This window comes from Gracilinanus agilis, unplaced genomic scaffold, assembly GCF_016433145.1.
Source record: "Gracilinanus agilis isolate LMUSP501 unplaced genomic scaffold, AgileGrace unplaced_scaffold121, whole genome shotgun sequence".
NCBI lineage: Eukaryota > Metazoa > Chordata > Mammalia > Didelphimorphia > Didelphidae > Gracilinanus > Gracilinanus agilis.
Genome location: NW_025342587.1, coordinates 1 through 16519, shown reverse-complemented (window position 1 = coordinate 16519; position 16519 = coordinate 1). Strand labels below are relative to the sequence as shown.

Here is a 16519-nt window from a genome sequence, read left to right as displayed (position 1 = left end):
CACTGCTCTTTCTACACTTTGCTTCCAGGAAGGAATTTGAAGTTCTGACAAATCCTACCCAGTACACAGGTCAGTCCAAATGTGCAGAACAGTAAACAGTCACCAACCAACTATAATAACAGCTCCTATTTACAGAGAGCTTTAAGGTTTATAAAGTGCTTCCCTTACAAGAACAGTATAAAGTAGTCCATACCAGGATTATTCTTTGCTTTTGTTGTTCAGTCATTTCAGTCATGTCTGATTGTTTATAACCGCATTTGGGGTTTTCTTGGCAAAAATACTAGAGTGGTTTGTCATTTCCTTCTCTACATAATTTTACAGATTAGGAAACTGAGGGCGGGAGGGCTAAATAACTCACCATATGCCACAGAGTTAATAAAGGTCTAAGGTCACATTGGTACTCAGTTCTTTCTGACTCCAGGTCTGGTGTGCTATCCACTGTACCACCTACGTGCCCATAGTTTTATTATACCGGTTATCAAGTGATAATATATGTATAACCCAGTGGAATTGTTTGTCAGCTCTGGGAAGGGGGAGTGAAGAGGAGAGGGAGACAAGAAGAATCATGTAACCATGGAAAAATATTTAAAAACAAATAATAACTTTTTAAAATATTATTTTACAATTATTTAATATTTATATTTAATTTTACCATTATTTAATATAGCACTATGGTGATATAGTTTTATATATAGTAATATAGTATTGTATTAACCCATTAAATTGTTTTAAAATATTTTTCCATATTTCCATATTTCATTTTCTTTCCTTTTCCTCTTTCCTCCCCTCTCCTGGATCCAATAAGCACATCCACTGATTAACCCATTATTTGCCATTTAACAAAAAGAGGAAACTGAGGATGACAGAATTGGCATAATTTGCCCAAGGTCACAGAGCTCACAGATGTCTGAAGCAGGACGGGAGCCCGGATTTCTCCTAACAGAACTCTGTACTCTTTCCATTACACTACACTCAATAACGCTAATACACAGAAATAAGTGACTTAAAGAAGAGAAGTGATTCTTAAGCCTTTCCAGGCTCCAAACTGAATGGGCCAGCCAAAGCAGTCCACCAAGGTCGAAATTATTCTCTCAGCTAATAGCAGCGGTTACCAGAGCAACCACAGCCCAGAGAGGGGAGAGGAGAAATGAAAAGACAAGGTTTCTGGCCTCCACCCTAGTAAACAGACTTCAGGCACTTCAACTTGGTTTGCCTTATCAACATGGAAGCCAAGGGGAGGGGATTCTGCTGGATAGAGTCACAGAACTCATGTCACAAAGGATGTCTCACTGAGGCTTGGAGGTGACCTTGAGTTCTCAAGTGCTGTGCCAGCAAAGCACAAATCCCAGCAGGTTCCACAGAGCTGGAAAGGTTTCAGCTTTGGTCCTAGGAAGAAACTGCCCATGCCCTCCAAGATCCAACCTAGCTAAGAATTGACAGACGCAGCACTAACCAGCAGGCCATAGGTAAAGCATCCTCTAAAGTTGGAAAAAGGCGGCACAACATTTAGAGCTAAAAGGAACATTAAACATCTTCCGGTTCAACCCCTTCATTTTACAGATGAGGAAACTGAGGTCTAGAGACATGAAATGACCACACAGATACTAAATTATGACAGAGCAAGGATGGAAATCCAAAATCTCTCATTCCCAATCCATTACTGTTTCTGATGTACAGTAGGAACTCATTTTGCTCCACCAGTATGCTTCAAGAGCTTTCACATAAATTGAAAGTTGCATATAATAGCAATTCTCCATTATTTAACAAGTATTTCTTATACAAAAGTAACTAGGCACTTATGACTTAGAGTCACCTGTGTCACTACTCTTTAGAGCCATTTTTAATAACTAAATAGCATTCATGAAACAGAGAAGTACTGCTCCGACATGGACATGACTAGTTATAAAACTAATATGGGTGCTAATGTTTGGCAAAAAACAATGTAATGACTCACAGATTTCTGAGAGTAAAAATGAGTGTGATTGGGTAAACTATTGTGAGAGTTTACACCTCCTGGGAAAATAGTAGTGAATTTACTCTATAATTAAATTTTTAAATTTTACATATTTTTCTGCCTTCTTTCTTTCAATCACCAGTTCTGATACCTGGCATGTGTTGAGTTTGAGTAAAATGAAGTCCTACTTTATCTCCTTCACTCCAGAGACTGTGCTGAGTGAAAATGAGTCCAACTCCCTAGTGCAGCAGTTCTTGGTAGGAATTCACAAATCTCCACCAAGATAGATTTCAGGGGACGAGGGGTCTTTGATCATAGAAGGGAAAAAAAATATGCTTATTTTCATAAACTTCTAACTGAAATTTAGCATTGACTTCAATTATTTAAAAACATTATTCTGAAAAAGGAGAAAGGACCCGTTTTTACAAAAAATATTTATAGCTATGCTTTTTGTGGTGTCAAAGAATTGGAAACTAAAAGGATGCGCCTCAATTGGAGAATGGCTGAAGAAATTGTGGTATACGATGGTGATGGAATATTATTATGCTATAAGGAATGAAGAATGGATGGATTTCTTTAGAACTGGAAAGACCTTCATGAACTGATGCACATTAAAAGAAATATTGTAGAACAATCAAATATGGGTATACTAACAGTAAAACAATGATCCAGAAAAAAATTCTGAGGGACTTAGGACAAAAACTGTTATCCACCTCCAGAGAAAGAACTTTTGGAGTTGAAATACACATCAAGTCATGTGATTTTTCACTTAAATTTATTTGGGTATATGTTTTAGGGTTTTGGTTTTATAAGATTATTCACTTAAAAAATTAATAATATGGAAGCATATTTTGTGTGATAATACATGTACAACCTAGTCTGAATTGCTTGCCAGCTCCAGGAGGGGGAAGGGAAGAAGGGGAGGAGACAATTTGGATTATATAATTTTAGAAAACTCATGTGGAAATTTGTTATTAAATTTTTAAAAAATCAATGAACTCTAATTAAGGACACTGAAAAAAAATAATAAAAATAAAAAGATTAATGGGGGAAGTGGAGGCAGCTAAGTGGCTGGGTTGATTGAAAGCCAGGCTTAGATATAGGAGGTCCTGGGTCCAAATTGGCCTCAAGCATTTTTTTAAACCCTTACCTTCCATCTTAGAATCAATACTATATATTAGTTCCAAGGCAGAAGAGCAATAAGGGCCAATGGGTGTCAGTGACTTGCCCAGAGCTAGGAAGTGTCTGAGGCCAAATTTGAATCCAGGATCTTCTGTCTCTGGGTATGACTCTCAATTCACTGAGCCACCCAGTGGTCCATCTCCAACCTCAAACATTTCTTAGCAATGTGCCTCTAGACAAGTCACTTAACCCCCATTGCCTAGCCCTTACCACTCTTCTGCCTTTTAAGATGTATGAATAAATGAGGGTTTTTTTAAAAAAATTAAACATTTTTAAATCCCATTATTCTGAGAAAAGGGTTGATAGGCCTCATCAAATTACCAAAGAAGTCCATGACCTCAAAAAGATTAATAATCCTTGCCCTAGGGGCCCTGGCCAATAGAGTTTGTGCCCTTGATCCCATTCCTCTCCTTCCTCCACCCCTAGAAATTCCTCATTTGTTTATCTATTCATTCAATTATATATGTGAGTATGTGGGTGTATGCGTGTGTATTGAATAGCTACTTGTCTGCTGAACTCTCAGAGTATATATTCTCTAATTCATTTTATTCATTCACTCTTTTAGTTATTCATTCATTTATCTACTTATTTAGGCATTTTCTCCCCATTTATTTGTTTATTTAGACATTTTTCTCTGGAATGCATCATTTCAAATGTTAATATTATTTTTGTTAATACATTTTCATTTTATATCGCCTTCATTCCAACATATCTCTCCTTCTTCCTTTTCCCAGTGAGGTATCTCTTAGAATAAAGAATTTTTAAAAAAAATAGGGGGAATAGCACAGATGCATTTCAACTGTGTCTGAGAATGTGTATGTATATATATATATATATACACACATATGAGCATGGAATGTGGAATATATATATATATATATATATATATATATATATATATATATATAAAATTCTGTATCTTTGCAAAGAAGTAAGATAGGCAAAATTTTTCAATTCTCTGGAGCCAAGGTTGGTTATCATAATTATGCCATAAATAACTATTTTTCAGTATTCGCATTTTCACTTTTTTGCTTCACTTTTTCACTTTTCTTCACTGTCACTTTTTCTGCTTTTTTCCTTTCCTCAAAAAGAAGCAGTCATGGTCACATCTGAGCTCCCCTGCAGTGAGACAATGGAAGGTTTCTAATGTCAGAGAAAACCAAAATGGTAACATTTGCTTGGGATGTTACCCTATTGGACAAATATAGTTGTGGCCCCTTTTTGGTCTAGGGTGTGGCTATATCTTCATTTTGTATCTGTTGTCATCCAGAAAAAGCACATACCTACCAAAGTAGTTATAATAGAATAGGTCTTTAATCAGAACAAGGGAGAAGATGAACACTGTCTTCAGAAAGACCCCAATTAAGGGAATTTCCACTAAACTGTAGAACTCAGGATCTTATATATACTTTAGGGAATATATGAAAGGAAGGACAACTGATTGGTTACGTAGAGGCTAGGGAAAGAGGATGTAGCCCGAGGTTAAAATACGTGGGAGCAACCTAGATACGATAAGAGAAACTAAGACAGAAAGTGCTCTTAAGGTTATATTTGGAGGCAGGCAAGATGGCGGAAGGGGAGGATGGAGGTTGGTGGAGAAGCTGGCTGCAACAGAGCTACCAGATTGTCAAAGAGAAGTCCACAGAAGCCCTGGAATTCATGAAACGGGACCTAACAGAATTTAGCCAGGTGGTACATCATGACACAGCATGTACCATTGCAGCCACTGCCAGTGTGGTCAAAGAAAAGCTGACTACTGAAGGCTCATCAGGAGCAACAGAGAAGATGAAGAAGGGACTCTCTGACTTCCTTGGGCTGATCTCAGATACATTTGCTCCTTCCCCTGACAAAACCATTGATTGTGATGTCATCACCTTGATGGGCACACCATCAGGAACAACTGAACTTTATGATAGTGCCAAGGCTCGCCTGTACAGCCTACAGTCAGACCCTGCAACATACTGCAATGAGCCCGATGGGTCTCCAGAGCTGTTTGATGCTTGGCTAGCCCAGTTCCACTTGGAGGAAAAGAAAGAAGAGATCTCCAGTCTGCTCATCAGCAGCCCCTCCATCAGGGCCCTCTACACCAAGATGGTCCCAGCAGCTGTTTCCCACTCAGAATTCTGGCACTGCTACTTCTACAGGCTCCACCACTTAGAGCAAGAAGAGGCCCGGAGAGATGCTCTGAAACAGAGGGCAGAACAGAGTGTCTCAGAGGAACCAGGCTGGGAGGAAGATGAAGAGGGACCCTTGGTAACATCTCAGCTGAATATGCAGTCCCAAGAAGAGGAAAAAGATGCTGCTATCTTGGGCCCTGCCCCAAGTGCTAAGGGTTGGGCCAACAGTCCTCAGAGTCCTTCTGAAGAGAGTTTGGGAGTTATGGCTACACACTCCTCCAAGGTCACCCCTTCAGAAAGCAGTGAGAGTGTCTCACTTGTGACCCAGGTCGTCAATCCTGCTTTTACTGAAGTCACAGCACTAATGCAGCCAGCCCCTACTAAGGACCTCTCCCAAAAGCTTTTGAAAGTGACTTTGGAAGACCCTGTTCCCACAGCTGATACAGGAGAGACGGGCCCACCACCTGTGGAACGGCCCAAGCCTTCAACCCCCACTGGTCATCCAAGCAGCTCTGAACCCAAACCAGTGATCAGAGTAGAGACTGTGAGAGAGGAGGGACCAACAGACTTACTGGTGTTTGGATTGAACTCAGACAGTGGGAAGTCTACACCTTCCAACAATGGGAAGAAAGGTGGGTCTTAGAAGCCAGAGCCTAGGAGGGAGTTGGAGGGGAAGAGGAAGTGGAGGTGTCCCTGAACCCTACTGACCCTATCCTCCTTTACTCTGGTCAGTTCTTAGGGACAGATCCCAGGTGCTTCCTTTACTGACTTTGAGCCACTTCTCACTGAGCTGGGAGCACTGATTTGGGAGCACTATGATGGTGGAGTGATTAAGTGAGGTGACACCATTGTGGTGCTGTCATTAAAGGACAAGGTAAATAAAGAAAAGGACTTAGCCAGGAAAAAAAAATTATATTTGCTTTCTATCAGCTAAGTGATCAATGGGTGTTTGAGGGCTTCATAAAACAAGGTTGTTCACTATGATATTAAATGTGACCAGAAATTGTACTGGATGAATAATGTATCATGTGCTCAATAAAAGCAATCAATAAACATGTATTAAGCACCTACTGTGCACCAGGCACTCTGCTAAATCCTGTGTAATTAGAATCTGTTACCCTAAAAACTATGATCCCCAACAAAACTACGCTTCCCAGCACCCTACTCACTTCCTGTCGTTATGTGCTGACTTAGAATATAGATTCCATCTCTCTTTTTTTCCTTCCTGTTGAGGCTTCGATGGAGTGGGGATTTTTTATCAGGTAGAAAAACTTAGTCACATGATTCTGTTTTGTCAGATAATAAACTTTATAAAAATAATACTTGAAGTATTACACATTCATTTTAAATCTTACTGCCTAAGTATACAAAAGGCAGTCCCTTCATGCAAGAAGCTTACGGTCCAGAGGGGATGACAATATGCAAATAAATATATACAATCCAAATTGTATATAGGACAAATAGGAAATAATTAAAGGATAGAAGGCACTAGAATTTTTTTCTATTAAATTTTTTTTCAATTTTTCCCCTGATTATGTGATTTCTGTAGACTCCTTCCCCTCATCCCTCCCTCCTCCCAGGGTTGACAAGCAATTCCACTGGGCTATACATACATACATACATACATACATACATACAATCACTCAAACCCATTTCCATATTATTCATTTTGGTAAAAGAGTATTCCTTTAAAACCAAAACCCCAAATCACATACCCATAACAACAAGTGATAAATCACATGGTTTTTTTCTGGATTTCTACTCCCACAGTTTTTTCTAGATGTGAATAGCATTCTTTCTCATAAGTCCCTCAGAATTGTCCTGGATCATTACATAGGCACTAGAATTAAGAAGGGCTGGAAAGGGAATAGCTGAATAGCTTAATGGATTGAGAGCCAGGGCCAGAGATGGGAGATTTTGGATTCAAATCTGGTTTTAGATACTTCCTAGCTATGTGACCCTGAGCAAGTCACTTAACTCCCATTGCCTTAACCTTACTTGCTACTCCTCTCCCTTGGAACCAATACATGGTATTGATTCTAAGATGGAAAGGAAGGATTTTTGTTTGTTTGTTTGTTTGTTTGTTTGTTTTTTAAAGAGGGGTTGGAGGGTTCCCAGTAGAAGGTAGAAATTTGGTTGGGTTTTAAAAGAAGCCAAGGAGATTAATATAGAATTACTTCTACATATCAGAAACCACTCATACCTTTCTGACATGCACCAATCAAAAATCATTTTATGTTTTTATTTTATTTTTTTACATTTATTATTTTTTACTTTTTATTTTATTACATTGGAGGGTTTGACTTTGTTGCTGTTGTCGTTCAGTCATATATCCAACTCTTTGTGACCCCATTTGGCATTTTCTTAGTAGAGAGATTGGAGTAGTTAAATTTAAATTTTTTAAAAAAAGCATCTCTTCTGTTCCTTGATTCTCTGAGGGTAGGTATTCCAGGTATCCCCATTTTAAAGGAGAGAAAACTTGGAGGAGAAGTGGGGTTATATGACTTGCCTAAGGTTATATAACTAGCAATTGTCAGAAGTGGGTTAACCTGGATTACCAGGATTTCCCAGAATTTAATCTCCCCTACAAACTTCTACTCTATTTGCTGACTCTACCATCTGTCTTTGTTGGAGACCTTATTAAAGGCATAGTTTGTCCTGAAGCAGTTACAGGATTAGTTGCATTTGGGTCTTCATGTGCCGGTTAACACATATTCTCCCAGCAAGTTTATCTCTGACCTTTTACCTGTGGGCACTATTCTGGGAACCAACTGAAAAAAAAATTGAATTCAGAAGTCCTAAGATTTTAAAGGCAGAAGGGAGATTAGAGAACTTCTTTTTTGTCTGAGGAACCTGAGTTTCAGAAAAGTTAGGTGATTTCACCATCACACTCATAGTTAATAACTTAGCTGATACTAGAACCCAGATCTCTTGATTCTTTTGTCTTGGATCTCTCCACAATGCTAGGATATCCCTCGACAACCACAGAAGCATTCCTAGAATGAGAAATGAGCAGTGTTGGAAATCTTCCTTCCCCAAAACATGACTTAAAGACTTATGACTACTCCATGGTACTTAACATCTTTCTCAGTGTTTTGGATAGAGCAGAGATAGCACATTTACCCAATTTACTGATGATGTAAACCTGGGAGAGAGAGATTACACACTGTCGGAAAGTCTGGGTCCAAAAAGATCTTAATAGCTATAAAGTATTGGGCCAAATTTAATAAGATAAAATCAATAGGGATCAATGTAGAATCTTACAATTTGAGATTTTTTTTTTAAATCAGCTTAACAAATAGATGATGGGGGAGGCATGTTTAGATAGCAGTTTTCCTGGAAAATATCTGGGAGTTTTAGTGGACAGCAAGCTCAGTATGAATCATCTGTATGAGAAAATTTAAAAAAAAATGTGATCTTGAGCTGAATCAAGAAAGATATAGCTTAAGAGGTAGTTCAGTGGATTGAGAGTCAGATCTAGAAACAGAAGGTCCTGGATTCAAATCTGGCCTCAGGCACTTCCTAGCTATATGACCCTGGACAAGTCACTTAACCCCCATTGCCTAACCCTTACCACTCTTCTGCCTTAGAACCAATACATAGTATTGATTCTAAGATGGAAGGTAAGGGTTTAAAAAAAAAAAGAGTATAGTTTCCAAAGTCCCTTATAATTTGCCCTGATTAGATGACATCTGGAATATTGTGTTAAATTCTAAGCACCACAGTTCCTAGAGGGAGCTGGAGAGCATTCGAAGGAGAGCACTGCCTGGAGCCCATGTCATTTTATTTTATTTTATTTTTTACATTTTCTTAAATTTTTATTTTAAAATATTTTACCATGTTTACATGATTCATTTTCTTTCCCTTCCCTCTTCCTTCCCCACTCCCGGAGCCAACAAGCAATTCCACTGGGTTGTACAAATGTTATCACTTCACATCTATTTCCATATAATTCATTTTTGCTATAGAGCAATTTTTTTAAGCCTAAACTCCAAATCACATTCCCACATATACATATGATAAGTGATGTCATATGCTCTTCTTTTGTATTTCTACTCCCATAGTTCTTTCTCTCCATGTGGAAAGTGTTCTTTCTCATAAGTCCTTCAGAAGTGTCCTGGATTGCTGCATTGCTACTAGTAGCAAAATCATTACATTGGATTGTTCCACAATGTTTCACTTTCTGTGTACAATGTTCTTCTGGTTCTGCTCATTTCACTCTGCATCAGTTCATTGAGGTTCTCCCAGTTCATATAGAAAGCCTCCAGATTGTCATTCCTTACAACACAACAATATTCCATCACCACCATATCCCATGTCATTTTAGTATAGGCTGAAAGAACCAGGAATGTTTATCCTGAAGAAGAGAAGATTCTGGAACAGCAAAATAAGATCTCAAGTATGTGAAGGGCTTTCAAGTCGAAGAGGGATTTGATTTGTACTGTTTGGCCTCAGGAAACAAAACTAGAAGCAATTGGTAGAATTTTCAAAGAGGCAGATTTAGACTTGAAGTCAAGGAAAACTTCTTAACAATTAGTTATCCAAAAAGTAGAATAGGCTTCCTTGGGAGATACCCTTCCTTTGAGGTCCCTAACCACTTGTTTTCTATATCGTAGAAGAGATTGCTTTTCCAGGATGAGTAGCACTACTAAAGTGCTTTCCTGCTTTAAAATTCTGTGATTCTGGGGTTGCTGGGTGGCTCAGTGAATTGAAAGCCAGGTCTAGAGACAGGAGGTCCTGGGTTCAAATATGGTCTTAGAAGCCTCCTAGCTGTGTGGCCTTGGGCAAGTCACTTTACCCCGATTGCCTAGCCCTTACCACTCTTCTGCACTGGAACCAATACATAGTATTGATTCTAAGACAGAGGTCAAGGTTTAAAAGAAAATTGCATGATTCTGAATGGTGTGCTCCCCATCATTGAAAGGGTTTAAGCAAAGAGTAAAGGATCATTCAATACAGATATTGTACAGGGAATTCCCATGCAGGTACTATTTGGAATTTGCCCATAGTAGTCTCCTCCAACTCTGAATGTATACCATCTTCCAATAAATTATAAATGGATAGAGTTGAAGACTTTGGGCAGGTACTGTGTTGTTTTTTTTTAAGTATTTTTCCATGGTTACATGATTCGTGTTTTTTCCCTCCCTACCTCCCAGAAGTGACAAGCAATTCCATTATATTATACATATATTATCACTCAATATCGATTTCCATATTATTCGTTTTTGTAATAATCTTTTAAAAATCAAAACCCCACATCCTATACCCATATAAATGAGAAAACTAAGTATTTTCTTTCTGCATTTCTACTCCTACAGTTCTTTCTCTCAATGTGGAGGGCATTCTTTCAGGTACTGTTTTTGTATAACTTCTGTCTTAGTATCAATTGGGGTTAAATGACTTTCCCAAGGTTCCACAGCTAGGAAGGGTCTGAAGTCAGATTCGAACCCAGGACTTCCCATCTCTAGGTCTGGCTCTCTATCTTCTGTGCCATCTCACTGCCCCTAAGTAAGTATTTTCTGAGCAAATTCTGTGACCAACTAGTAATAAATCCGGGCAGTGGGATTATGGTGATCTCATAATAATGATGATAGCCAACATTTATATTGCACTTTTAGGATCACAAAGCACTTTCTTTTTAATGACCTTGTGATATAGGTGTTATTAGGTCTATTTGACACTTCAGGAAGTGAAGCTGGGAAAGTGACTTGCTGATGGCCACACAGCTGGTGTTTCAGGCAGGATCTGAACTCAGTTCTTCCTGAGTCTAAGATCTAGCACTTTATATACTATGCCACATACATGTTCATTCCATCATGAAACTGAAATGGTTACTGGCTAAAGCAGGAGTACCTTCTTTTTTTTTTAAACCCTTAACTTCTGTGTATTGGCTCCTAGGTGGAAGAGTGGTAAGGGTGGGCAATGGGGGTCAAGTGACTTGCCCAGGGTCACACAGCTGGGAAGTGTCTGAGGCTTGATTTGAACCTAGGACCTCCTGTCTCGAGGCTTGACTTTCAATCCACTGAGCTACCCAGTTGTCCCCAAGGAGTACCTTCTTGATGGCAAGCTCCATCTCAGAACTGTCTGTCAAAGCCCCATCCATGAAAAGTGTATGCATCCTGAACAAAATCACTGTAGTTCTTTAGAGATGTAAGCTGAAAGCTTGGCAGCATTGTTTGGGCTATCCTGGTATTATAAAAGTTTTTTGAGTGTGAGGACATGGATTCAAGTCCCTGGTCTGTCACTTACCAATTGGAGGAGTGGAGTCACAGAGTGGCTAGGGGGAGAGACTGAATCAAAAGATCTGGGATAGAAGTCTGCCTTAAACACTTAGAAGTTGTGTGACCATAGGTCAGAAATGGTGAATATTTTAGAGAAGGAGTGCTGGACCCCACCCCCCATCCCACCCCCATCCCACCCCAGACTGAATGCCATGTCCCTCCCCCCACTGAGTGCCAGGTACACCTTACCCCACACCCTTACCCCACATAGGAGAGAGAGGAAGTGCTCCCATTGGGCTGCTGGGTAAAGGGGCAGGAGAAGTGAGGAAAGTCTTCAGCCAGTGTAGAGAGGGGGAGGGGAGTAGCCCAAGCACTCTGCTCCCCTCCAGCTCTGCCCCCTGTGACCCACCGACCTTATCTGCTGGGTGGGGGGAGCAGGGGATGTGAAAAAAACGTCATCAGGCATGGTGAAGAGGGGGAGGGGAGCAGTTTCCTCTCCCTTTCTAGTAATGAACTCTGGGTGGTAGGGAAGGGCAGCTGTGTGCCCACAGAAAGTGCTCTGCATGCCATCTTTGGCACCCATGCCATAGGTTGGCCATCACTGCCATAGATGAACACTTCAAGTCTCTTACCCTCTTTCTTCATGTGTAAACTGAGGATCAAAATTCCTAGAGGAGCTGCCTCACAATGCTATTGTGAAGATTAAAGAAGATAATTGTATATGAAATTTTGAAAAATATAAAGCTCTACAGAAAGCCTCTGTTATTGCAGGGGCACCCTAAAAGTCTTAGAGTAGTTTTAAGTTATTAAAGCATGAGACTTTGGGGTTACTCCCATATTATTTTCAATATTAATTAAATATTAATGGTAAATAATTAGCTTTGGGTCAATTTATATTACACTTAATTTATTTTAAATATTTAATTATGTAACTAATTGACCATGACATTGATGATTAAAAATTAATTTTTTCTTAATAATTAACATTCATGAAAATGTTGTGATCTCAGGATCTCAGACTCAGTTTCCTTATCTATAAAATGAGGGGACTGATACTTGTACCAGGAAGCTAGGTAGTTCAGTGGTGAGTTCCAATCTGGCCTCAGACACTTACTAACTGTATAACCCTGGGCAAGTCACCTAACCCTCTTTACCTCAGTTTCTTCAATTGTAAAATAAGCTAGAGAAGGAAATGGCAAACCACTCCAATATCTTTTCCAAGAAAACCCTAAAATGGGGTTACAAAGAGTTGAACACAACTGAAAATGGCTAAACAACAACAAATATATGTACTATCTACTTCATAGAGTCATAAATTATTATGACATAATATTGTGAATGCACTTTGCAAAGTGATATATAAATATAGAGGTACCTAAACCACTCCCCCCAACTACCACGTGGTGCCCTAGGTGAGGTTATTCCAGGTTAAAGTTCTCTGTGAGACCATATCCCCTCCAGACCAGTTTATATACCCCTATCAAATGTAGCCGTCTTTTCTAGTCAGTCAAAGGACACAATTAGTTCAAAGGAAAGCATTTAATAAAATAGCATAGTAAAAGAAAAAAGTAGCAATAAAACATCCCCCCCTCCATAAACCTGAAACATATTCTCCCATAAATAGCCACACCATCAGTGGGAGGAGCAGACATGCAAAGGAAACATGTGGGGGAACACAATTTGGAACAAGTGTCCAGACACTCATGCAGAGGGGCACAGCCAGAGGGAACACAGAGCCAGAGTCCAGACATGTGAAAGAAGCTCAGATCACTTCCCATCCAGCTCCCACTGTGGTCTACTCGACTTCCCACCAGCTGCCCTGTCTACTTAAACTCATCCTGAGTTCTGCTTAAGATTTCCTCCTCCTGGAGATAGCCTTATTTTGAAGAGTTTTAGACTCTACTTCCAGGCAATGAGGAAGACCTGAGTTCAAAACTGGCCTCAAACCCTATAAGAATTTAAATTTAGGTTTTATGCTAAATATGAGAATTCTACTGTAATATTGTGGTTGCCGATTTAAAAATATTACAGCTTAAGTCAAAGTTATTTTTAGCAGCTTTATTTAGAAAGAGGTGGAAAGAGTGAAAGTGGAAAAATGTAAAGAGACAGAAAGCCTAGCTACAAAATATCCTGGGTTTAATCCTAATGTCTCCAGACAGCAAGAAGAGCCAAGAGACACCAAGATTCTTCAGTGCACATGAGGCTAAGACTGCCAAGAATGTCACCAGAACTCATGCTGAAGGGAGTGTTCCACCGAAGCACCAACAAGCAGAGAAGGTTTCCTCACAGAAGAACCAAAGAAGGCATTACTCCATTCACAACCCCAAGCTGCCTCAGGATCCAGGGAGTCTCCTCCTCCAGGCCTCCAGTCACTGATGAAGAGTCCATGACTGAATCCTCAAGCTGGCCTTTTCATAGCCATTTTCTCAAGGTCACTTCCTGTTGCTCCCCGACTTTACAGGAACCAAAATCACAGTCTTTCAATTTGCGTAGCACTGCCGGGGGTGGGGGTGGGGGGTGGTAGCTTTTGGAGTTGTCACCCACTCTAGCAAGCGACTTGTGAACTTTCATACTTTGTGACTGGTAAGGTACTAAGTAGGGATACTTAAGTTTTTGATGGATAACTTAAAAGTTGCTGACTGATAGACAAAGAGAATTTGAGTCACTCTTCACAATCCTTCCTAGCTATGTGACCCTGGGCAAATTTTTTAACCCTGTTTGCCTCAGTTTCTTCATCTGCAAAATGGGGAGACTAATATTTATTTATATATTTATGCATATACATAGATATACATATATATATATTTTTTTAACTTATACTTCTTATACTGGGCTAGTAGGTGGCTCAGTAGATAGAGTATTAGGCCTGGAGATAAGACTCATCTTCCTGAGTTCAAATCTGGCCTCAGACACTTACTAGCTATGTGATCCTGGACAAGTCACTTAACCTTGTTGGCCTCAGTTTCCTCATCCGTAAAATGACCAGGAGAAGGAAATATCAAACCTCTCCAGTATCTTTGCCAAGAAAATCTCAGATGGGGTCATGAAGAGTTGGATATGACTGAAATGACTCAATAAAGCCTCACTTTACCTATTACCAGCTACCTTACCCCAGCCACAGTACTCCACCTCTCACTTAAGGACATTTCCCCAACTTACCTTTGTGTCTTGTCTTCCCCTATTAGAATGTAAGATTCTTGAAAGCATGGACTGTCTTGTTTTATTTCTTTCTTTTTTTTTTTTTTTTGTATTCTCAGCACTTGACACAGTGGTTGGCACAGAGTAAGCGTTTAGTAAATGCTCTGTCTATTTCCTAATGACGATACCACATTTTTCCTCTGTTAACATCTGATATATAGTTTTTCCTAGATAGTCAGTCCCCACTTGAGATCTGGTCTCTTCCATGTTTGTAAGTGGAGTAATAATATTATTAATTAAACACTAATGATTAGCTGGGGGTCAATTTATATTATTAGTGAAATCATTATTTAGATATTCAAATTGTCTTAATAATTAGTATTAATAATAATATGTGATCTGGGGAAAGACACTACCATTCTCAGCCTCAGTTTCCTCACATCTAAGTGACTTAGTGGATTGAGAGCCAGGTCTCTATATATCATATATCAATATATCAATACACAGTATTAGTTCTAAGATGGAAGGTAAGGGTTTAAAAAGAAAAAAGGAAGAAGCCTGACCTACCTGTTCTCAGCTGGTTCACACCCCACCCCCAAGTACCTCATATGGCCAGTGCTTAGTGTGGCTGCATCAGTCTCAAGGTATTATCCAGAAATGACACCACTAGGCATGAGGTGATAGAACTTCTCTCTGCTTCTAGGTTCTAAGTAAGTTTAGAAGCAGTATTTGGCTGACGATCAGATTCTACCATTGCTATTTTAGCTTATAGCATTTTCCATTGGAGTTCTGCTGATTTTTTTTTAAACCCTTACCTTTCATCTTAGAATCAATACTGTGTATTGGTTTCAAGACAGAAAAGGAGTAAAGGATGGTCAGGAGAGTGAAGTGACTTGCCCAGAGTGACACAGCTAGGAAGTTTCTGAGACTACATTTGAACCAGGACCTCCTGTCTCTAGGCCTGATTCTTGATCCATTGAGCCACCTAGGTACCCCATGCTGATCTTTTTAAAGCCATCTCTGACCATGTCATACTCCCTCCACTATCCAATCAACTCCAGAGAGTGACTTTTAGAGTCCTTAACCACACGGTCCCTTAACTCCCTTTTCAATTCACTTCTACCAAACTCCCCATCATAAACTCTTATAGTTCAATGGCATTGACCTCTTGGATGTCCCTCCAACAAAGTATTCCATCTCTTGTCGGAGTATTTTCACCAGCTGTCCCCATGTTTAGAACTCCCTCCCTTCTCATCCTCCATCTCTTGTTTTTCCTGACTTCCTTCACATCTCAGCTAAAGTCCCACCTGCTACGGGAAGTCATTTCCATTCCTCCTTAATCTTAGTGCCTTTTCTCTCAGATCCTCTATAGTTTATATCTTCTTTGTGTATAGTTTCTTACATTTTGTCTCCTTTATTAGGATATGAAATCCTTGGGAACAGGGACTGGTTTTGGGGATCTGAGGTTGACTTTTCCTTGTATCCCTATTGCTTTAAGCACAATGTCTGGAACATGGAGCTGTTGTTCAGACTTTGTTTTTGAAGAGGACAAACGACAAAAGATGATGTCTTGACTTTTGAGAGAATTGGATTTAAGTGAGACAGAATTGCACAAGTCTTTAGCCTCACAATCTCTTCCAGAGTCATCTAAGTCCAATGGCAAGACAAAAGTCAGAATTACTGACTATAGCCCAAAATGCAGTGGATAACCTTGTCTGACTAAGCTCTAGACTTGTGACCATAGTTCCTGCTTCTGCCACTTTCATGATCTTTGAAACAAATTGTTCTCATTCATCTATTCTACTAGGGGGAAGTCTTCACACACTTTGGGTTGTCAACCTTGGAAAATAGAGAACCATAGTGGGTTTGAAGCTGGCCAGTTACTCTTAACCTGAGTTAGTCCATCT

The 16519-nt window shown here is 39.6% G+C and overlaps 1 protein-coding gene across 1 annotated transcript; it reads left to right on the top strand.

Moving 5' to 3' along the window:
* The first annotated feature begins 4702 nt into the window (after positions 1-4702).
* LOC123253973 (BSD domain-containing protein 1-like) lies at positions 4703-5896 on the top strand. Its single transcript, XM_044683049.1, has one exon. The coding sequence runs from the start codon at positions 4703-4705 to the stop codon at positions 5894-5896; it is 1194 nt and encodes a 397-aa protein (XP_044538984.1).
* Positions 5897-16519: the final 10623 nt, after the last annotated feature.

Bases quoted from the DNA above. Each gene is read 5' to 3' on its own strand.
- LOC123253973 (XM_044683049.1), top strand. From the start codon at position 4,703: ATGGCGGAAGGGGAGGATGGAGGTTGGTGGAGAAGCTGGCTGCAACAG.